This window comes from Urocitellus parryii, chromosome 4 (assembly GCF_045843805.1).
Source record: "Urocitellus parryii isolate mUroPar1 chromosome 4, mUroPar1.hap1, whole genome shotgun sequence".
In the NCBI taxonomy this organism is placed as follows: Eukaryota; Metazoa; Chordata; class Mammalia; order Rodentia; family Sciuridae; genus Urocitellus; species Urocitellus parryii.
In genome coordinates, this window is record NC_135534.1 from 14,611,881 (window position 1) to 14,637,137 (window position 25,257).

General features: G+C 36.4%; 2 protein-coding genes across 2 annotated transcripts; both read left to right on the forward strand.

Annotated features, from left to right (window-relative positions):
• The first annotated feature begins 8,238 nt into the window (after positions 1-8,238).
• Positions 8,239-9,165, forward strand: LOC113195139 (olfactory receptor 5B3-like). The gene has a single exon (XM_026406555.2). The coding sequence runs from the start codon at positions 8,242-8,244 to the stop codon at positions 9,163-9,165; it is 924 nt and encodes a 307-aa protein (XP_026262340.2). The 5' UTR covers positions 8,239-8,241.
• Positions 9,166-13,527: 4,362 nt separating this feature from the next.
• Positions 13,528-14,454, forward strand: LOC113195143 (olfactory receptor 5B3-like). The gene has a single exon (XM_026406562.2). The coding sequence runs from the start codon at positions 13,531-13,533 to the stop codon at positions 14,452-14,454; it is 924 nt and encodes a 307-aa protein (XP_026262347.2). The 5' UTR covers positions 13,528-13,530.
• Positions 14,455-25,257: the final 10,803 nt, after the last annotated feature.

The window sequence follows — 25,257 nt, forward strand, 5'->3', positions numbered from 1 at the left end:
CGAAGGTTCTATCCACATCACTCCAGTCAGAATGGCTATTATCAGGAATACAAGTAACAATAAATGTTGGTGAGGATGTGGAGGAAAAGGAACACTCATACATTGCTGGTGGGACTGCAAATTGGTGCAACTACCCTGGAAAGCAGTATGGCGATTCCTCAGATAACTTGGAGTAGAACTACTATTTGGCCCAGTTACCCCTCTCCTCAGTTTATACCCAAAGGACTTAAATCAGCACACTACAGTGATGCAGCCACATCAATGTTCGTAGCACTCAATTCACAATAGCTAAATTATGGAGCCAACCAGTTGCCCTTCAACAGATAAATGGATAAAGAAAATGTGGTATATATACACAATGGAATATTACTCAGCAAAAAGAAGAATAAAATTATGACATTTGCTGGTAAGTGGATGAAACTGGAGAAATATCATGCTAAGTGAAATAAGCCAATTCCCCCAAACCAAACGCCAAATGTCTCTTTGATGTGTGAATGCTAACTCACAATAAATGGGGGTGGGTTTTAGGGAAGAATAGAAGTACTTTGGATTAGACAAAGAGGAATGAAGGGAAGGGTGGGAGAATGTGAACTAGAAAAATAGTAGAGTGAATCAGATATTAGTGTTCTATGGGCATATATAATCACACAACTAATGTAATTCTACATCATGTGCTGTGGAGGTGGTGACAGAGTCTATAATTGTCTTGTGGCTGTGGTGCACCTGCAAACACTGGGAATTTCCTGTACAAAAAGTATGGGTCAAGATTGCTATGGTGAAACTCTGCCTGCGGTGGCTCTATGTAAAACACAGAAGCTGTGTCTGTCTTGGTCTTGATCTCAGACACCGGTTCCAACTGATAGAGGATTCTGAGCATAGCAAGATAACCACAATATTTCACCAGTGCTGTGACCTCCAAGCCTTCCTGTTTAATAGAAACTTTGGTCAATGGGCTTCCTGGGTGCCACAGGAAGCTCCTAACATTGCAACAGTGGGATAGCTACAAAAATGTTTCTAGTCCTATAACTTTCTAGTGTACAAAGAACAATCCCTATATAGTCTTTAACTTCGGATTGTGAGACACTACATAATAAAAGTGTAGAGCCAGAGCCAGATCAGTCATTGCTTCTCCATCAGAGACCAGTGTCCCACCTGATCCCATTTCTCTCTCTCTCTCTCTCTCTCTCTCTGTGTGTGTTTTCTAATCCCCATTGCCCCTCACTGGTATCTGAATTCACAGCTGTGCAGGTCTCAGCAATGTACAACTGGAAGTAGAAGAAGTTATACTCCATATATGTATAATATGTCACAATCATACATTACACAGTTATGCATAACTAATAAGAACAATTTTTTTTAAATTAGGATAGAGAAGATATAAATAAATAAAATCAGAGATGAAAAGGAAAACTGTAAAACAGACTCTTCCTTCAGAAGCACAAAAACTTAATATTGATTAATGTGAAAAACTACACACTAGGAAATTTAACAGCTTTTAAACATGAACAGATTCCTGGACACAGATATTAAACAAGTGTGAATAATGAAGTAATAGAAATTCTGAACCTACCAATAGCAAAGAATATTACCGAATCAGTTATAAAGCATCTCACACCAATTAAAATCTCAGGACAAATGTCTTCATTGTAGATTTATAGCAAAAACAACTATTAACAGTTCTCCTTAAATTATTCTAAATACGTAAAAGGAAGGAATTCTTCCAAATACATTATATGAAACTGACATTACTCTGATACCAAAACCAGGTAAAGACACAATGAAAAAATTATTAAAAGAGGCCAATATTCTTGATGAACATATATCAAAATACTTAAAACACTAGAAAATTGATTCTAGTAGCATATTTGGAAGATTATTCACCATGGTCAAGTGGGATTAATCCAGAAATGCAAGAAAAGTCAACATATACAAATCAATAAACATAATAAACTGTTAACAGAACAAAGAGCAAAAACCGATATGATCATCTCAATATATATATAAAAAAACTTGATAAATGTAACCTCCCTTCATTAATAGAATGCTGAACAAATTAGGTATAGAGGAAACATAACATGATAAAGGCCATTTGTACTAAGCCCACAGCTAACACTGAACTGAAGGGTGAAAAGCAGAAATCTTTCTCTGTCAAATCTGGAACAAGGCAAGAGTGACCACTTTCATCACTTTTATTCAACACAGTGTTGGAAGTTCTAGACAGAGCAATCAGGCAAGCGATATGAATCCTCTCTCAGAAAAGAAGCTAGAAAAGATATTCTTCCATTCAGTGGGTCCTTTTTTTCACATTACTAATTATATTATTTGCTGTGCAGAAGCTTTTTAATTCAATATCATCCCATTTATTAATTCTTGCCATTATTATTGAACTCTAGGGGTCCTATTCAGAAAGTTGTTGACCTTGCATTTTCTTTCAGCAGTTGCAGAGTTTCTGATTTAATTCCCAGGTCTTTGATCCACTTTGAGCTAATTTTTGTGCAGGGCAAGAGATCAGGGTCTAATTTCATTCTTCCTGTAATAATCAGTTTTCCCAGAACCATTTGTTTAAAAGGTTGTCTTTTCTCCAATGTGTTTTTGGCACCTTTGTCAAGGATCCGATGACTGCATAGGTGTGGGTTTGTCTCTGTGTCTTCTATTCTGAATTTTTTATTTATGTGTGTTTTGAAGGCCAGTACCATGAAGTTTTTGTTATTCAGACTCTGAAGTATGATTTGAAAGTCAGGTATTGTGATGCCTCCAGTGTAGTTTTTTTTTTTTTTTGCTTAGAATTTCTTTGGCTATTCTAAGTCTTTTATTCTTCCAAATGAATTTTTAGACTGTATTTTGTCTAGTACTGTGAAGAATGTCATTGGTATTGTGTTGGAAGGTTGCACTGAATCTATATATTGCTTTTGGTAATATGGTCACTTTAGCACTACGTTCTGCCTGTGCATGAACATCTTCATTCCCTCTTCCAAGGTCTTTGATTTTTTTCTTCAATGTTCTATAGTTTTCATGGTAGACGTCTTTCACTTTCATGTTTAGATTTGCTCCCTTTTTCTTTTAGGCTATTATAAATGGAATTGTTTTCCTGATTTCTTTCTCAGCAGATTCATTGTTGGTATGAAGGAAAGCTATTGATTGTTGTATGTGGATTTTATAACCTGCCATTTGCCAAATTTGTTTATTAGCTCTAGCAATCTTTTGATGGAGTCTTTTTTAATCTTCTAGATAAAAGATTATATCACCTGTAAGCAGTGATACTTTGACTTCTTCCAGTCACATTTTTGTTCATTTTATTTCCTTCTCTTGCCAAATTGCTCTGGCTAGTGCTATATGGGATTGAAGTGGTAAGAATGGACATTCATGTTCTGTCCCAAATTTTAAAGTAAATGCTTTCGGTTTTTCCTCATGTACTGTGAGGTTGGCTTTCGGTTATTCATGTATAACCTTTATGATATTGAGGTACATTCTTTCTATCTCTAGTTTCTTCAGTGTTTTTATCTCTGATTTTATCATGGGTGCTGAATTTTGTTGAAGGCCTTCTCTGCTTCTATTGAGATGACTACATGATTTTTGTCCTTAATTCTATTCATGTGATGAATTACATTTATTGATTTCTATATATTTAGCCATCCTTGCATTTTTGGAATAAAACCCACTTGATTTGGGGTTTAATATGTTCTTAACATGTTGTTGAACATGATTTGCTAATATTTTATTAAGTATTTTTGCATCTAGTTTCATGAGGGATATCGGTTTGTAGTTTATTTTCCTTGACATGTCTTTATTTAGTTTTGGTATGAGTGTGGTACTGGCTTCATAGAATGAGTTTGGAAGTGTTCTGTCCTTTTCTATTTCATGGAATAATTTGAAGAGTACTAGCATTAGTTCTTCTTTAAAGGTTGGGTAGAATTGAATTGAGAATCAATCTTATCCTGGGCTTTTATTTGTGGGAAGGTTTTTCATTACTGTTTGTTACTCATTGCTAGTTATTAGTCTGTTTAGATTTTCTATGTCCTTGATTTAGTTTTGGCAGATAATAGGTGTCTAGAAATTCATGCATTTCTTCTGAGTTTTCCAATTTATTGGAGTATAACCTTTCAAAATAGTCCTTAATGATCTACTGGATTTCTGTGATGATTTCTCCTTTTTTATCTCTAATTTTATTAACGTGGGCTTATCTATCTTGTATAGGCACCCACAGTTATAAACTTTCCTCTTAGAACTTCCTTTATGGTGTTCCAGATGCTTTGGATAATTATATTTTCATTTGAGTGTAAGAAGTTTTTTGGTTTCTCTCTTGATTTTTTCCTATCACCCATTCATCATTCAAAAGTGTATTGTTTAATCTCCATGTGTTCATGTAGTTTCTGTTTTGTTAATTTATAATTTCATTTCATTATGATCTGATAAGAAACAAGGAATTATTCCCTTTTTTGATATTTGTTCAGAGTTGCTCTGTGGACTAAAATATGGTCTATTTTGGAGAATGTTCCATGTGCTGCAGAGAAGAAAGTGTTCTCAGCTCTTGTTGGATAAAATGTTCTACAGATGTCTGTTAAGTTCCTTTGATATAATATTTTTTCAGGTCCAAAGAGTCTCTACCAGGTTTATGTCTGAATAACCTATCTAACGGTGAGAGAGTTGTGTTGAAATCACCTAGAATTATTGTACTGGTGTCTATCTGAGGCTTCAATTTGAGTTGGGTCTTATTTATGTAATTAATTGTGACCATGTTTGGGCTATAAATGTATTATTATTATTATTATTATTATATCTTTTTCTTAGATTGTTCTCTCTACCAGTATGAAGTAGCCTTCTTTGTCTCTTCTGATTAGTTTTGGTTTGAAGTCTGCCTCCTTTGACAAAATTCTTGTACATTAAAAATAACCAGATTAATCCCCACAGACAGACTACCTGCTTATTTCCTAGGAAAATAGGATCGGAAGCTGTAAATATTCTCTTGGGGGTAAACTTCAGAGGCCTTTATTTTGTATAATCATCTCTAGACTGCCACATATTCACCTCTGAAATCCCAACGTGAGTCAACATTACCTATTTTAGAAAGAAAACTTTACATAAGTGCTTCATTGGACATTTATTCACCGGAATGACAATCATGGTGAGCACATCCAGACCTTCTTCTGACCTGAGGATCTGGTAGAGTGTGCTTTCAGCCATGGTCAGGGAGATACTCAAAGATAAAAATCATGATGATATACTTTAAAATAGCAAACTTCTACAGGAGATTTTTTAGGCCTCCTTTAGTCCCATTGAAGACACAATTCTGTGATTATGGGAGAAACATTACCTTATCACATTTAATATACAAATGAGGAGGAGACAAATGACTGTTTCAATGAAATAGAAATAGCTAATGTTAGATTTAGAAGTTGATTCATAATCATGTTCTTTTCTCCATTTTCCCATGTTTTAGAGAACTTGGAACATTTTGACTGCCACCTGAGACAGAAGTCCGCTAATACCACTGTGCCATAATCCATGGCTGATTTTGTGATTGGATTGATTCTTATTTTTCCTCCAGAAAACTGGTAAGCTCTGTATTCCATAGATATTTTGGTAAGATGTGTAATGCACGTACAGGCTGTGGGGAAGACATCCATACCATGACTTACCTTAAAAGAGAGATAGAGGTTTCATTATGTTTAAAAAAATATGTGTAAGAGCACAGCATAAATACAAAACTCCAAAGAAGAGGGAGTTTAGAATTTCTCATGGCAAATTATCTTAGATCTTAAAAAATATGAACAAAAATATAAGACACATGATGCTCTGATTGATTCAGTTATACTTTCTTTTCATATTATCTTCTCATTATAGGTAACAAATAAACAAATGCTCAGAAGAGTCAAATGGTCCTGTTTTAAGCTACAAAATGGTCCTAAATAAATTACCAATGTCTGAACTGTGTTGTAACTCCCCCTATAATCCCATGATTACTACTGCTAGCACCTTTACCCATGTGGAGCATAGACTTTTGGTTAAGTTGAAGGAGCAAAAAAAACCTCTTGAATATATCTCCTACTAACAGTGCAAATTTAATTATTACATAACTTCTCCAATTTTCAATTTTCTAACAATGAAATAAGAATAATAATCCCACCTGCCCCCCCAACACATTTATATGTAAAGTCCTTTCCACAGGTTGTAGAACAGAGTGTATGTTAAAGGTGGACCTGGGTATTAAAAGTCTGCAGTAAATGTGTTCAGGGGTTGACTTGTAAAGTGCAGTTGCCAGAGACTTTGAAGTTTAAGGGTAGGGAATAGTGGTTAGTATTGGGTGAATATCTTTTATAAACTACAGCTCCAATAAAGAAACTTAAAATACTGTTACAGTATTTAAACAACAGATTTAAATACTGTAACAGTATTTAAACAGATTTAAATAAAGCACTTTAGAATGTTGGACTTGCCACACAAACAGATCAGACAGCCCATAAAACGGGAATCTTCCAGTACTTCTCTCTGTGGTTTGGCTATGGCATGACAGTAATGAAAGAGCAAGTTTAAGAAAAATGAATTCTTTTCCCAAACTGAAATGTGAATTTTAAGGAAGAAATTTTTTAGTTCTCGGCGGACACAACATCTTTGTTGGTATGTGGTGCTGAGGATCGAACCCGGGCCGCACGCATGCCAGGCGAGCGCGCTACCGCTTGAGCCACATCCCCAGCCCTTAAGGAAGAAATTTTAAAAAAGAAATGGCTCACATGGAACTGCAAGAGCAGTAATCACACACTTGGAGTAAGGACTGGCTGAGAAATTCCTCATAGCCCCAAGAGGAAGAAAAGGCAAGTTGAAGAGAGAAGCTTCAAGACTTTCAACTCATCCACGACTGAAACCCTGCACTCAGCACATACCTTGATCCAAACTTATTTAATCCTTATGATGACACCTGAAAGTAGATCTCATAACTGGCTTCATTTTGCAGATGGAAACAGGATTTTCATGGAGTTAAGTTAGGACCAAGGATGGTAAGATTGATATGTGTCTCTTCCAAGAACCCAAGCTCCACATCTACTCAATCTGGTGATGAGCTTCTCAGAATTGCTGTGCAGCTGGGACATGCTCCCCTTTATCCCACCACTTCTATGCATAGGGATGTGCTATGGTGATTCAGGAATTAGACTGATCTACACTTTTAACCACATGATTGTCAATATGTGTTCATGAGTGATTGGTAACAACCATGATATTGTGGGAAAAATTTAAATGCAGTTCAACGCTTGTTAATTCATTTAGATTCTTTTTTGGTTGAACTGGTCATTTCACTCATGGTGGTTGTCATCTTGATTGTTTCTCCTCTAAGGAGAGTCAAATATAGTGACAAAGATGTAATGATCACCTACTGAATCACTCAGTTCACTATGAAACCTGAGACACTGAACAAAGAAGCCAAGGAGCAATTGTGAATGTATTAAATACAACTTGATTCAAATTCAGTTTAGAGCATTAGACTTAGAAACCAGTAAACATTAGTTAAACGTTGGCATGGGCCAAGGTAGAGACTGACTTACAATGCCTGTCTAAATATGAATGGATTTCTAAACCTCTTGTTCTTAATTTGCATGAGTGTAGCAAATTCCTAACATTGTTGAGAGGAGACAGAGAATGCACATCTAAATTGTCCATGTCAGTTCTTGACAGTTGAGGAACATGTAGGCTTTTCAGTATTTCTTGGCTCAGGGGACATGAATGGGCTGATAGATTCATCCATATGAGTCATTTGTTCAAGTTATTAAATCGAGTACATCTTAGAAACAATTTATAAAATTTTAAATTGGACAGATGATTCATAAAACTTCTTCACATTCATAACATTTAATTCCATGTGTAATTAATGATTCAAATTTGTTTTTCAATCCCATGCTTTTTCTGAAGAAACTCAAAAGTAGAAGTAGTGGGACAAAGAAATAATATATCTTCAACTTTTACTTTCCAACTTCATTAATTTTGTTCGCTTTTTGTCATGGCTATAGAACATCTAGAGATTCTCAAACAACCATGATGAAAACAGGACAGAAGTGTACATGCTTAAAGCACTAAATTTGATTTTCAAGCCCATTTTTTTTTTCCTGGAGAATCTCAATGTACACAGTTGTAGCCACAGTGAAAAAAATATCTTGCACTTAAACTTTTTCATTTAGTTGAATTCCTTTATTATTTTGTTTTTCATATTTTCCTCATGGCTGTAGAAGATCTAGTGATTCTCAGATAACCTTGATGGAGAACAGGACAGAAGTGACCCACTTCATCCTGCTGGGACTGACCAAGGACCCAGGTCTGCAGCTTCCCCTCTTTGTGACCTTCCTCCTCATCTACACCATCACTCTGGTTGGGAACCTGGGGATGATCCTGCTGATTCTCCTGGACTCCCGTCTCCACACTCCCATGTACTTTTTCCTGGGCAACCTGTCTCTGGTGGACATTTGCTACTCTTCGGCTGTCACTCCCACAGTCATGGCTGGGCTTCTTCCTGGAGACGAGGTCATCTCCTACAATGCTTGTGCTGCTCAGATGTTCTTTTTTTCAGGTTTTGTTACTGTGGAAAATTACCTCTTATCCTCAATGGCCTATGATCGCTATGCAGCAGTGTGCAAGCCCCTGCACTACACCACCACCATGACAACACATGTGTGTGTGCGTCTAGTGTTAGGTTGCTATGTCTGTGGATTTTTGAGTGCCTCCATTTATATTGGGGACACATTCAGTCTTTCCTTCTGTATGTTCAATGTGGTCCATCATTTCTTCTGTGACATTCCAGCAGTCATGGCTCTCTCTTGTTCTGGTAGACAAGTGAATGAGCTGGTTCTTGTTTTTGTAGCCAGTTTTGTTATCTTTTTTGGTCTGATTGTTATCTTAATATCCTACATATTCATTTTCATCACTATCCTAAAGATGCGCTCAGGTGCAGGACACCGGAAGGCTATGTCCACCTGTGCCTCCCACTTCACCGCAGTCTCCATTTTGTACAGCACTGTTATCTTCATGTACTTACAGCCCAGCTCCAGTCATTCTATGGACAGTGACAAAATTGTTTCTGTGTTTTATACTATGATCATCCCCATGCTCAACCCTGTGGTCTACAGTCTGAGGAATACGGAGGTCAAGAGTGCATTCTCAAAGATTGTTTTGGAGGCAAAATAATCTCTTGGATTTTGATTAATACATTCTGGGATGGGATGTACATTTTCTGGATTTATTCCTCTCAGAACTTTGCCAAGTAAAGTGTCACATTTTAAATGCCACACTAAATTCAAATTTCTTAAGTGATAATTTTACTTCTGCAGACTGTCTAGAAAAAAAGAAACATTATATCTAGAATCATAATATCTGAATGTGAATATTTATGATAAATTGGGATCTGCTTGTTAAACCCCTTATTAAAATGTTTGATATATCCAATAATTTTTCATGCAATTAAAAAAACCACTTATCAATGCAAATATATGTATAATGAATGCATAAAGAAGTCCATAAACAAGCAAATTGTATGCAGTTTTTCCAATGAGGACATCTACACCTGGTTGTGAAAAATTTTGTTTGCAGTTAATTTTGTTGTTAATTTTTCTATATTAAGAGATACCCAGATAGCCAGCAATAGTTTTCTTTGTGTGTCTGTGAGGATACTTATAACATGAGTGGGGGAAAATACAAAGAGACACAGAGAAAAGATGCAGAGGCAGGAAAGATGGCTACTCATCCAAGTTTATTTATACCAATAGGTTACATTAGGTCATTAGTCATGACTACATTATTGTTTATTATATCACTAAGGTTGCATATTCCACAATTACATTCTTCAGTTACAATATGAAATGTTAGGAGCTTTATGCATTCTCAAGAAAGTCCATTGTTTAAAGTTACTGTTAAATGGACAGGTTCAGGTACAGCAGAGCTTGGTGAAACATGGTTTTCTAACAAAAGAGTTTCTTCATTCCCAGGAGCTGTGTGTCTGCGATCAAGGTCAAGGCTGATCAGACTGTAGCACAGAGCTTCCTCATGAAGGGAATTGCTACAGCAATCAGGCGTTCTGTGTCTTTGCACAGAAGCTTCCCCAGCCACCAAGCATGCCACAGTCATGAAGCCATCAGAGACCCCAATCCCAAACACAGAACCCCTTACAAAAAAGACTACTGTTTGAGTGATAACTTAGGAAAGAAGGTTTGCCTTCGTCATTGTGTGTGACCATCATCTAGTCATTGAGGGTTTGCATGTAGAACAAAAATAGGGAAAGAGCAAATTGTTTCCACTCTCTCCCTTAGGTGGTTCACCCAGGCTTTCTTACTCTTGGACCTCAGAATCTCAGGACCTCATTTTACAAGACTTACACAGGCACACCTCTGCACCTCTTTCTCAGGTCTTTGCACTCACACTGTGTTACACACCCAGCCTTCCTGGTTCCTGACTTGCAGGTAGCAGAGCTGGCACTGATTTACTTCCACAGTCACATGATCCCATAGCCACAATAAATCTCCTCTTGTGCGTGTTTCCATATCCTGCTGGTTGTTTCCCTGGGGGGCTCTGACCTATAGACTAAAGCTTAATAATTCTAATTTAGTTTTCAGTTTGTGTATTTCAATATAAATCTATACATAGCATTTTTATCTTTTCCTACTATTGTAAGAGTCTGAATTGAAGAAAACATTATTTTTATGTATCTATCTGTAATGTTTTTGCTAGTGAATTACAGTTAAGCATAACAGGTGGATTCTTTTTTGACACAATCATACATGTATGGAATATAGTTTGCTCAATTTTTGTTCCCAGTACTTCCTTTTTCCTTCCCCTCTTCTTTTTACCTGTTTCTCTTCTGCTATTTTACTGGTCTCCCTCCTATTTAGTTATTATTTTTTCACAGGTGCTTTATAGATACACAGAAAAGCAAAATTCACTGTGGTATAGGTATATAGTGCAAAGTATAATTTGGTCAATTTCATTCCACAGTTACTCCCTTCTCCAGTCCCTCCTCCCTTTCCATCAGTCCCCCTTCTCTGTTCCTCTTATCTTTGTCCCCCCACCATTTTCATGGAATTCCCTCCCCTTGCTTTTTTATTTTTATTTTTCTCTAGCTTTCACATATGACAGAAAAGTCAACCCTTGACTTAACTGAGTTTGGCTTATTTCACGTAGCCTGATGTTCCATCCATTTGCCAGCACATGTCATTATTTTATTCTTCTTTATGACTAAGTAAAAGTCCATTATGTATATAATACCACATTCTCTTTATCCACTCATCTCTTGACAGGGACCCAGGCTGATTTCATTGACTGAACTGGCGATCATTATGTCAAGTGAATTTAGCCAGACTCATATACAGTTAAGGAATAATATCATCCACGTGTAGAAACTTGAAAAGTCGATTTCAACGAGGTTGATGATTGAACAGTGGTTACCAAAGGCTAGAGAGAGTAGGGGGTGAGGTGGAGGAAGAGGGAAAGTTTGAGGAGCTCAACATGTTCAACCTGATTTAAATATTACACAATTTGTGCCTGTGTAGAAAAATCTCATGGTGCCTAATCAATATAAACAATTTTTAGGTTTTCATTTATAGTTTAGAACCAAATTTAAATTTTAAAATGAAATAACCAGCTCAATCCCTATAGGCATGTTAATTGCTTTTTTAGGGAAGCAGGATGAGGAGCTGCACAAAGTCTCATGGGAAAAATCTCCAGAGGTCTCCAAGTCTGTATAATACTCTCCAGGTCTGCATGTATGAGCCTCTGGAATCCCAGCGACTCAGCAGCACATTGTTTCAGAGGGGGCCCCTGCATGCCATGCCCCCCTGGTCACCACTTATTCATCTCAAGAGTAATAATTTGTCATTCTTGCGGCTTGAGGATTTGCTATGACCCCTCAGCTATGATCAGAGAAAACATTGATAACAGGTTGTATGATTAATCTTTAAATATTCTTCACTGTGTGAGACATTTATAAACCTGATTTGATTCTTATTTATAATGACCAGCTGTGAACTATGGAGGAGAGTAATCTGATATTACTTTATACAGGAGGAGGAAGTAAGGGGTTGTGCCTAGGGAACAGAAAGAATCCATGGTAGATTTAGAACTTGATCCTTGTTAATTCTATTTTATTATTTTGTTAGTGCATTACAGTTATGTATAATATTGGAGTTCATTTTTGCATAATTATACAAGCATGGAATATAGTAAATGTGTTCAGCGGTTGACTTGTAAAGTGAAGTTGCCAGAGACTTTGAAGTTTAAGGGTAGGGAATAGTGGTTAGTATTGGGTGAATATTGTTTTCTCCAATTCAGTCCCCAGTACTTCCCCTTCCCTCTCTCAGACCTCTCCTCCACTGGTCTTCCTTCTATTTATTTATAATTTTTAAAATAAGATCTGATAGATGTCCATAAAGTTGGAATGCGCTGTGACACATTCACGTGTACACAGCATAACTTGGTCTGCTTTGTTCCTCCCTTACTTATCTCTCCTCATGTTTTCCTGCCTTAGGAAATTCGGAACCTTTGCTCACTGCCGGAAAAGAGACCCCCTGTGTCAGCACATGTGGAATTTTCCATTGCTGATTTTCTGATTTCAAACCCACTACTCTGGGCTGGCTGTTCTTTCACTTCCAGCAAAGAGGTAAGCTCTGTATTCCGTAAACATTCCAGTGAGAAGTGAAAGCCAGGCAGAAGCAGCTGGCTACCTGTGCCTGCTGTGAGTTATTTAAAAACAGAAAGAAATGTTCTCAGAATGTTTCTAAAAACTAAGGAGAGTCTATGTGCAAACATCAAAACGTCTATTATGGGGACCTTGGTGATTTATAGAACCAACCTTGCTTCTTTCTCAAAAAAGGTGAGCAAACTAAGACAGATGAAGATTTGATTGATTAGGGACTTCATCTCATTCACTCTATATTTGGATGTCATCAAAGCTTAAAGTGCTACCTAATCCATCATTTCCTTAGTTCACTGAGGAATCTCAAACAGAGATTAAACCAAGTAGACCAGGGGTTGTTGCAAATTGAGTAAATTCAGTTGGATTTAAATTCACGTAGAACATTATACATAGGAACCACTTACTATGGGTTACAGTTTGGCCTGGGTTCAGAGCAGAGATGAGCAAATAATACTTGTGAGAATAAGACGAAAAGTCTCAACTTTGTGTGCTTCATAGTTTACATGAGTTTAACAAGTAACTAAACTCAAAATTTTGGTGATAGGAGACCATGAATACACGGACACTGTGCCTACAGCAGTTCTTGGCAGCTGATCAACAAAAATCAGTTACTCTGACTGTGCTTAGCCAAGTAAGCCAAGACACAAGTCTTTTTAGCCAAGTATTAGATTGTGGATGGGTCAGTAAACAAATGCATAAAATAGTAAAACAGGGTAAACTATTTGGGTACAAGTCCATGCATTTCCTGGAGAATCTTGATGTAAAATGAAAAAATGCATCTTATACTTTCTGATTCAATTCAATGCTTTAACATTTGATTCCCTTTTTCTCAAGACTGTAAACCAACTAGAGATTCTCAGATAACATCGATGGAGAACAGGACAGAAGTGACCCACTTCATCCTGCTGGGACTGACCAGGGACCCAGGTCTGCAGCTTCCCCTCTTTGTGACCTTCCTCCTCATCTACATCATCACTCTGGCTGGGAACCTGGGGATGATCCTGCTGATTCTCTTGGACTCCCGTCTCCACACTCCCATGTACTTTTTCCTGGGCAACCTGTCTCTGGTGGACTTGTGCTACTCTTCAGCTGTCACTCCCACAGTCATGGCTGGGCTCCTTCCTGGAGACGAGGTCATCTCCTATGGTGCTTGTGTTGCACAGATGTTCTTTTTTACAGGTTTTGCTACGGTGGAAAATTTCCTGCTGGCCTCAATGGCCTATGATCGCTATGCAGCAGTGTGCAAGCCCCTGCACTACACCACCACCATGACAACTAGTGTGTGTATTGGGCTGATTGTAGGCTGCTACGTCTGTGGATTTTTGAGTGCCTCAGTCTACACGGGGAACACATTCATTCTCTCTTTCTGCAGGTCCAATGTGATCCATCATTTTTTCTGCGATATTCCAGCAGTTATGACTCTCTCTTGCTCTGATAGACAGGTCAATGAGTCGATTCTTATTTATGTAGCCAGCTTCAATATTTTTGTTGCTCTCCTTGTTATCTTAATATCCTATGTATTGATTTTTATCACTATCCTGAAGATGCGCTCAGGTGCAGGACACCGGAAGGCTATGTCCACCTGTGCCTCCCACTTCACTGCCATTTCTATTTTCTATGGTACCATTATCTTCATGTATTTACAGCCCAGATCCAGCCATTCACTGGATACTGCCAAAATCACATCTGTATTCTACACTCTGGTCATTCCAATGTTGAACCCTATGGTCTACAGCCTGCGGAACAAAGAGGTAAAGAAGGCTTTCACAAAGATTGTCTTGGTGGGTAAATAATCTTTAAAAAATGTGTGACATTACTGCTTGTGATCCACAGCATCTTTACTGAGCCCTAATTTTAAAAAATATAGTAAGTAGAGTTCTTGAAGTGATATCCTTGTCTTCAAAATTCTGAAATCTAGACCAACTGAAACATTATATTCAGAATTTAATACTTGAATAATAAAAATATTTATGATATCTTTGTTGTGTTAGTGAAAATCCTTTTGGATTATTCCATCTTTTTCCATGCAAGTTTTACTATCCCATGTCCTTAAAGAATGCAGGTGCAATAAATACACATATATGCCCATGTGCTGTAGATGAGGACATCCTCCAATATATTTGATAAATTTTTGGAATTAAATGCAAATGGCTACTTATTTATTTGATATTTTTTCTGGATAAAGAAATATCCAGACAGCTAAAGAAACCTTTTTCTTGGGGTATTTCCAAACACAGTACTTTTGAGGCAATAAACTTAACAAAGAGTATCTTCTCTCATCAATTTGGATAGCCACCATCCAACTCATTGAAGGCTCACCTTAGCAGAACAAATAGGCAAAGAAAGGAAACAATTTCCCCCCTCTTCTCTCTGTGTCTCTTCTTTAACTTGGATATGCAGGCTCTCATTCTTGGGCATCAGAGCTACTTGCTCTCAGAACTTTGGTCTCCGAGAGTCACACTAGCCACACTTCATGTCCCCACTTTCTCAGGCCATTGAAGGCAACCTGGATTAACCCCCCAGACTTTCTACTTCTCTGGCTGTAGAGAGCAGAGTGTAGCCCTTGTTGGATTCCAGGAGCACATGGTCCTACAGCCATAGTAAACTTACACTCCTTTGTGTACATGTACCTTTTTAATTCTTTCCCTGGAGAATGCTGACTAGAAGATGAGTGTTTGTTAATCATAATTCAATATTTAATTTTGAATTAAAATATAAATTTATATAGAATATTTTAAAATCTCTTTCCTTACAATTCCAAGCATCCTGATTAGAGAAAAAGATATGATACGTTATTTAATGAAAGTATTTCCTTTTAATTACACATTTTAACAAGAGACATAATTCTGGCACCTCATATGAATTAATATACAAGCAATATCTTCATGTTTCAATTTTCTAAGGGATAAAGTAATCAAATATCAGAAAATGCAGGAAAAATAATAATATTTTGCTCTATCTATATATTAATTCCATTTATAGATTTTTGATTACACTAAAAGCCAATAATGTTAGTGCTTGCATACTTTGAAATTTTTAATGTGGTCTATTCTTTCCTTCCTTTAGTTGATTTATACTCTCTCAGTGCTCCCTAGCCTTTCCTTACATTTTTTCTCTGTTTTTTCTTCACAATTGCAAGCACGCTCAAGCCTCAGGGCCTTTGCACTTGCTGTTTCCTGTGTGGACTGTGCTTTCATTTCAGGTCTTTGAAGAAATGTTACCTGTCATAGTGTCCATCCCTGACCACCTTTATAAAATGTCACTTTCTGTTCACCAACTACAGTGCAATCAAAATTCTAGTTCAAAGCACTCTATTCATGCTTTTAGCTTTGACTCTCACGGAGTTTAATATTATTCAATATTAACTACAGGAAGGTGCCTGCATGTGCAATTTCTTACCACTGTACAGTAGGGGGATTCAACATTTTTGGGACTGAATGTGCAAAGATGGTCATGCTGGTACTTGTGCAATCAGTGTAATACAACACAAACATTCACTTCTGCATGTATGGTGATATTTCACCTACTGAATGTATTTCAAATTATTGTTTTAATGATTATTTAATATTAGAATGATTTTGGATCTATGGAAAAATTTCACAGGTAGCACCATGTCTAAAATGTATAGTATTATGACAGGCAAGAGTGAACCCCAAATATTTATATGCTAATTTCTAAAACCTTTCAATATTAATCTCTGGGGCCTACAATGACTTTGCGGATATGACGAGTAAAGGATTTCAAAAGTGAGAGATCATCAGGAATATCCTTGGGCCTCCAAGTCAATCCTATAGATCTTCATAAATCCTTGGGGCTCCATGTCAATCCCATATCTCTTCATAAATGGGAGTCTGAAAGATTTCATTACATACAAAAGAGGAGTCAGCAATGTGAGCGCTCAAGCAAGAATGATGTAGTGAACCTGGAATTCGTGTAATGTAGTAGCCACCAGAGGATGAAAATGGAATGTGCTCCAGAGATTAGAAAGGACAATGGCTCTGACACCTTTGATTTCAGTTCTATGAGACTGATTTCAAACTTCTAATTTCCAGAAGTGTAAAAGAATCAATACGAGTTGTTGTAAGCCTCAAACTTTGCAATAATTTGTTACAGCAACCAGGAGAAACTTTTACAAACTCACATCTTTTTTTTTTTCCTCACCATAGTCATATATTACTACTATATGTGAATCTGGAAGAAATTTAAAAAAAAATGAAACCATCTGTTTCTGGGGATTTTTGTTTTGGGGAGATCATTTGTTATTAATTTATTTTTTTTCTTCCTGTGATAGGTGTATTTAGATTTTCTATTTCTCTGGAGTCCTTTTTGGTAGTGTGTGTCTTTCCAGGAATTTTTATTTTATCTATATTACACAATATGTCAGTGTACAGTTGTTTATATTCAGCTCCTCCCTCATGGCAGCCAGGATGCAAAGACTGGGAAGTGGCTGTGGAAGAATAAATGATTCAAAGGCCCCATCAACTAAAGTTTCCACCACCTCCCAATATCACCTTCAACTGGGAATCAAGCCTTCACACACCTGCCATGTGTATACATTCAAGATTTAAACAATAACACCTAACAAATTAGCAAATAAAAATTATACAACCATCATTACCTTTTATCAACTTGGTACTGATACCATTTCTTTAGAACATACTATCTGAAAAAAATAGCAAAGACATTAATCTAAAATATTACTGTCCTGAGTATGACCCCCCCAAATATGGATGTTTCCGTATTAGAGGATGCAAAGGAATTAGTTAATGTTCACTTTTATTCTTCACATCCCATATTAACAATACAGTATTTAAATAATATGTTAGCTTTTGTAGCTGTGACTAAAACATCTAACAAGATGAGGAAAGGTTTATTTTGGACTCAGAGTTTCAGCCCATGGTCAGACAATTTTATTGCTCTGGGACTGAACTGAGGCAGAATATCGTGGCAGAAGGTGTGACAGAGGGAATCTGCTCAGCTCACAACAGCTGGGAAGTGTAGAAAGACTGACAGGAAGGGGACTTGGACAGGATATAGTCCCCAAGGGCACGTCTTCAGAATCTACCTCCTCCAGCCACTCACAGCTGCCAATCAATAGTCCATTCAAATCATTAATCCACTAAATGGATTAATCCACCGATGAGATTACAACCCTCATAATCAGTCTTTTCCCCACTCAATATTTATGATTGCATAACACATGGGGCCATTCCTAGATCTAAACTATAACTAATTCTGTGGTCTGAAGTCATCACATCCAATGATTCATGATAATGCCAGGGGGGATCCAACATGGCGGCCAGCTAGGAAGCAGCGATTCCAATGATAATGCCATAAGTGAGGGAATATAATAAATACATTTTGATAAATGTGTACATTCATTAAAAATGAGGAAATACTCATGATAATGATGATTCTCATTTCTTCCTCACTTATATGTATTCATAACTGTTATTCATACTACCTACTTCTCCTCCTCCTCCTCCTCCTCCTCCTCCTCCTCCTCCTCCTCCTCCTCCTCCTCCTCCTCCTCCTTCTTCTTCTTCTTCTTCTTCTTCTTCTTCTTCTTCTAATTCTCCTTCTTCTTCTTCTTCCTTTGTATTCAGCAAGAAATTGTGCTGGTCATGGGTCTTTACCTGGTGGGTTGATCAACATATTTTCTCTGAAAGGGTCTGGGAAATTAATACCCCATTGTGAATACAACTGTTATAGCCTTTCATTAAATCTAATCACCTGCAATGGTAATGACAATGGAATCCAAAGTATCTCGTAATATTTGAGATATTATCTTCTTTTCTTCCCTGTTGAAATAGTAGTCTAGAGTCTACACATTAGCTAGGATAAGTCAAAGTCAGAACTGTAAATCTGTTGTTGAGTCATTCTGGTTTGTTTGGGATGGTGTGTTCCCTTGCATTTTCCATTTGTTTTTCTTTAGTGGTTGATCCAGAGGCAATACAAACCCTAAAAAGATAAGCAGCAAAAATAATTCAATAGCACCTTTGTATATCTATCTCTTGGTAGAACATTCCTCCAGCCATTGATATCACTCCCATTTTCACCCATTGATTCCTGGAGTCATGAATCCTGGCAATTAGAGAAAAAGAACCATGTTTTGTCTGATTCAGAGTTTATGCAGCATCCTGGAGAACTTTGCTATACGCCAAAATATTGCACCAATAGGAATTGTAACTGTGATCTCAAAACCCTTTAAGGCATTATTTCAAGTCAATTGCTTCAAGATGATGGGAGACACAATTCACTAGTAACTTGTAAGATCCACTTTTTTTCCTGTAAAATGAGTTACTTGGTCAGAATCATTACTGTGAGGAATATCATGGTGATGTGTTTATGTCTTTCTGTAATACATGAATGGGAGTTCTGATTTTGCATTAAGTACAGAAGGCAAACTTTAGTTCTTAGTGTCTTTTCTAGTAATAACAAAATGCTACCTTTTGATGATGGACATGATTCAATGTCATTAACTTTCTACCAGATAACTGGCTGATCACTTCAAGGAATGTTGCCATGTCATGGACTCAGTGTTGGTCTCAGCTCCTGGTAGATTCAGCATTCACCTGTGGCTGTGGTCAGGCCTTCTTTTGTTTTGAGGAAGCCAAACCAAATTCTTCTTATAAGCTTCCTATTCATAAAGCTTCATCTCTACCACGAAGGCCACTTTAGTCATTATCCTATGGGACAATAGCAGAAGTGATTGATAAGAGACCAACTGGTATCCACAAAATTAATTATCTTATCCACTGGATTATTAAATTTCCCCAGTCCATATATACCGTTATCATGGACAATGGCAGTAGACCTAGTATGTTCAAGGTTTTCATGTATTTGGAAGGTCTTTCCATAGAACTCACCTCCATATTTCTTTCTCACCAATATTTCAATCATATTTCTCTCACCTCCTACTTTACTATGAAACCACATTCTAAAGCCTGGAGATTGGTATATTATCTTACACCTGGCTATTTCTTCTTCCAAAAAAAAAAAAAAAAAAAAAAAGAACTAGACATACTTCCCAAAGAGCCGATCACTCTATAGAAATTTCTTAACCATTGTTAATCAGGGATATCCCATAGAAAGAAGTAAAATTAATCTCTCTCTCTCTCTCTCTCTCTCTCTCTCTCTCTCTCTCTCTCTCTCTCTCTCTTCCCTGAAACTAAGGCATGCATTCCTCAGGGCTTTGGTCTCTCAGACATCCACTAGACATCTTTCTTAGCGTTCCTGGTTCTCCAACTTGCAGACAGAACAACAAAGTTCTTCTTAGCATCCATAAATACATTAGCCCATATCCATAATAAATCTCTTAGGCATCTCTATATAATATTGACTATGTTTCAGATTAGCAGGATTTCGTAATCATAATTTAATGTTCAATTTGGATATTGAAATATAAATTTATATCTAACATTTTTCTTCTATTTCTTCACTCTTCTAAGATTCCTCATTTGAGGAAAAGCATGATGTCCTATTAAAAGAGAATATGTGTTCTTTGAAGGTTTTAGAGATACATAAGTCTTACATCTCAAATGAATTAATGTCTGTTGGATTGAGAGATTCTGTACCTCCAACATGCTCATATACTCATTTTCAAAGGGATGAAAAAACCAGATTACCAAAAATATGGGAGAAAAATAGAAATAGTTTTAATATATTTATAAATACAATTTTCAGACTAGTTAAAAATTACTATGCAAAACTAACAATGCTGTATATTTTTCTTTATGCAAATTCTTTGAAGCTGCTAATGTTTCCCATCCATCCTCTACTCTGTGCACTATTCTCTATTGCAACTTTTCTGATTTTTTACTCCAGTTCATATTCACTTATTTCTTTGCTCATTTTTCACAACTTCAATTATGTTCATGCCTGAGTGCTTTGAACTTTCTGTTCCTTGTGAGAAATGCCCTCAACTCATTCCAATATTCTCTGAAATATTAGCCTGGCATGGCTCCTTCCCTGCCCACTTGTTTAAAACATTCATTTTCCACTCACTACATGGACTGTCCCCTTATCCTATGTTGTTCTTCACAGACGTTATGAACGCTCTCCTGCTATGTATGTGTTAACCCATTTCTTATTTATCTTGCCCAACTAAAATGTAATTTCTATGATGGCAGTGACTTTATTTTTTGTGTCCAAACATGATCATTAGTAATTGAATAGATGTCTCTTTCATTGTAGATTCTCAACAAATATTTACAAATGAATAAAGAAAAATGAACAAAGCTCTGAGTTCAACTGTACCCAATCCAGCTTTCTCTCCCTTCCACAAAGTCCATAACTTTAGTTTCTAATCCCATAAAAAGGCCCAAGAATTCTTTCTGTGTAATTTTAAAACACAATTTCTTCTGGAATTTGGACAACTCCTCATTTACAATGTACTGTTGAATGGCCTTGTGGGACTTGGTACTAATTAGATATGCAGAAGCAAATAACAATCAATGGGTACTGCCTCAGGGTAACCTTTTAAAATTTCCCTGAACAATGTATGTTTCCATTGAATGTCCCCTAGTCAGTGTAGTTTTAATCCCCTCAGGTTAATTTTTCACTGGAAAGACTAATTCTCCTACAAAAAAAGACTATGAGAATGCAGGAAATCGAGGTCTCCAGCATCATTAGGGTCCTCCAATATATCTCCATTCCAGATTTCAGGATCTCATTTCTTCACAATCAATACCATCACTATTATAGTAGACAAACTGCTTTTCCAGAAATTCAGTTGTATTTTGTATCAATCACTCACAGACTTGCCTTGGCTTAGTGATCTCACCACTCCAGTTACAGGATATAAGGGACATACATATAAGAGCTCAGATGATTTGTTCAGTTAAAATCATAATTTAAATCCATGAACCTTTCATTTGTTCCTGTACATTCTCCAATAACATGAGGAATAACTAGTAAATTTCATAATATTCAATAGTTTGACAAAAATTTCAAGAATCATATAGATGGTGTCTCAGATTGTTTGTACTGGTCTAACAAAATACCTTCTATGGGATGATTTATAAAGAATTGGAATTCATTCCTCTGAAGTTCTGAAGAGTGGGAAATCCATAATCAAGTTGCAAAGAGATTTCATTCCTGGTGAGGTCTTGCTTCCTCATAAGGCAACTTTTGCTCACGTTTCACAAGGTGTGAAGCCATTATGGTTTGGATATGTAGTTTCCCCCATAAGCTCCTGTGCTAATACAAGAACGTTCACTCTGAAATGGCTGGATTGTGAGAGCTGTAACCTCATCATCTCATCCTAGCTTGAATGGACCAGGTGGCACCGGTAGGCGGGGGTTAGAGAGCATGACTAGAAGAGGTGGACCACTAAAGTATACCCTGGGTGGGTTGATCTCCCTAAAATCCTTTCTCTCTTCTGTTTCCTGGCCATCAGGTCCTGAGTCATTCTCTGCCAAGCCCTTCCACCATGATGTGCTGCCTCACCTTGGATCCAGAACAATGGAGTCAGTCCACCACAGACTTCAACTCTGGAATCACAAAACAAAATAAACCTTCCCTCTTCTATATTGTTCTTGTCAGATATTTTGGTTACAGTGATGTGAAGGAGACTAATACAGAATGTCAGAGAGGAATGCTGTTGCATACTTACAGGATAGGATAGCAGAGGACTGTGTTCTCTTGTTGCAAGTAACTCACTGGCAAGTCAGCATACGAAAGAAAGAAGAAGCAGAAGAAGCCAAGCAGCAGCAGCAAAAAAAAAGTCCTTTATTGTATACAGCAATCTTTTTATAGTATTGTGAACAAAGAAGGAAGCCTTCCAGTAGCAATAAATCAAGTCTTACAGCTAGTTAAACATAGCATACAGAAGTCTTGTTTTCTAATCAGAAGTGACCCGCTTCTTATGGCTTAATCTACTTTGGCCCAGAGCATGCTGAGCTCTGCTCTTTGTTAAGAACAGATAAAAATTTTCTTAGCACTCTCCTAGCCCACTTGGCAGAACATCCCGTTTGCCAGCAAGTCCTTCCAAGGACAGCAGACAACTCATTTTCAAGCTATCCGCTGTTACCTTATCTAAACTTTGAAGGAACCTCTCATTTGGGAGCAAGCCCCAACAAAGACAACAAAACATCTTGTATGCAAACATGATTTGCTGTCATCTTATCTAGACCTTGACAGAATATCCCATTTGCAGGCAGACTTCATCAAGGGCAATAATAATTATGTTTTCAAGCTCACAGTCATATCTGATTCTCTACATTCTCTTATGTGGAAGGCAAAGAAACTGAAAAGGTCTAGCAGTTCCCTCATTCCCTTCCACAAGGGTGCTGAGCCTTATCATAGGGGTGTGGCTTAGTCACCTAATATACACCTAGTCACTTCTTAAAAGATCTACCGCTTAAGGTGACAACATTGAACTTTTGGTCACAGAATACAAATTTGGGGTGGACACACACATCTGAAGCATAGCACATCCTAATTGGATCTTTAATTTTAGTGTTTTATATTGTATCTTTATTGCTAGATAATAACATGGACTCCTATGCTCTCTTTACTACTCAAAATACTGTCATCTGGGCTCATCAGTTAGAGACCCAGTTCTAGAAAACTAAAAACCAAATTAGAAAGTTAATTTTTAAGAGTCTATTCTTCTAGAAATAATTTTACTACTAAAATGCAGTTGGGCCAGTTTCTCAAGATGATCAGAACTAATAATATATATAATATATATATATTATATTATATTAGTTATATTATGTGTTATATTACATTATATTATATTATGTGTTATATTACATGTGTTCTTATATATATGTACATATAGACATATATATATATATACATATATTTGAATACACACACTTTCTACACATGCATATACGTGATGTGTGTATATTGCAAGGAATTTGCTATGTGGTTATGATGTCACAGAAGTTCAAATCTGTAGCTGGGAATCATGCTCAAGTCCTGAAAGAGATGATCATGTTCCAGTACTTTCAGTATTGCCAAAAAAGCTTCAATAGTATACAATTTTTATACTCTTATTCAGCTACATCCTGAAATTTATAGTGTTTTTGTCACAAACATATTTTTGTATATTTTTCTTTGCTAAAATGTTTGTAATTAATTTTCATACATTTTTTTTTCATATCATGCAGGAAAAATGAAGATGTTACAAACAAAAAATATAATACTCATTTTTTAAAAAATTTACCTATGTGTTTACTTTAATCAGTTTTCTTGCTTTTTTATATTTAAAAAACCTAGTTGACATAAAGGGAAATATAGACTCCTAGAGAGTAATACTTGGGGACTTTAACATCCTACTTTCAGCAATGGTCAGGTCATCCAGACAGAAATATGTAAATACCCAGCAGATTTAAATGCATCCTAGACCAAATAAACCAAAATATACAGCTGCAGAACACTCCATCCCAAAATTACATTCAACAGATACAGAGTAAACAATCTGGCTATCAACATGTGGAACATTCTCCTGGATATATCATTTCATATGCCACAGAACCAAGTTTTAACAATTTTTTTTAAATTGATATCACATCAAATACCTTTTCTGACCACAATGCAATGAAAAGGAAATGAAAAACAACAAAATCTTCAAAGACTATACAAATATGTGATATTTAAGCAGTCTACTTTTGAAGAACCAGAAGATGAAGAAAGAAATTAAGATGGAAATTCAAAACCTTTTTGAAATAAATGAAAACGGAAGAACAAAATGCCAAAACTATGAGATACAGCAGAAGCAGTATTAAGAGGGTGTTTATAATACATTATTTTTTGCTCATTAAAAGGACCTCAAGTAAGCAACCGAAACTGCATTTAAATTAATTGGGAAAATGCTGACAAGTCAAACCAGAACATAGTAGAAAAAAAGAAACAAGATCAGAGCAGACATATATGAATTTGATACAAAAATACAATGCAAAAGATCAGCAGAATGAAGAGTTGGTTCATTGAACATATAAATGACATAGACAAATTTTTAGCTAAAATAACTAAAAAAAAGAGAGAGAGAGAGAAGATTCAAATAAAGAAAGAAAGGAAAAGGGAGACTTTTACAATTGGCACCACAGAAATACAAATATAATTAGAGAGTATATGAACAATTATATGCAAACAAATCTCATAATCTAGAGACATGGACACACTCCTAGATATACACACCAGCCAAACATGAATAAATAAAAATCTGAAGCATTCAATAACATTTAATGATATTGAATCAGTGATAAAAATATCAAATAAAATACAAAATATCAAAAAGTATCTAAACATGCCCACTGGTTGGTATTGGGACCAAAGGCAGATTGTAAAAACAACAGAGTTAAACTGTATTACATTCAAATGGATTTAACAGAGAGTTTAAGGAATTTCATCCAACAACAGAATACACATTCTTTTTAGCAACTCATGGAGTTCATCAACTCGGGGATCTATTGTCTTCAAACTAGATCATATTTTAGGCTACAGAGCCAGTCATAACAAATATAACAAAATGATTTCTTACATATCATCATATTGCAATGGAATGAAATTAGAAATAAACACAAGAGAAATTACAGTTAACTATACAAATATGGAGATTAAGCAATATGTTTTTTGAATGA

Bases quoted from the DNA above. Each gene is read 5' to 3' on its own strand.
- LOC113195139 (XM_026406555.2), top strand. From the start codon at position 8,242: ATGGAGAACAGGACAGAAGTGACCCACTTCATCCTGCTGGGACTGACC.
- LOC113195143 (XM_026406562.2), top strand. From the start codon at position 13,531: ATGGAGAACAGGACAGAAGTGACCCACTTCATCCTGCTGGGACTGACC.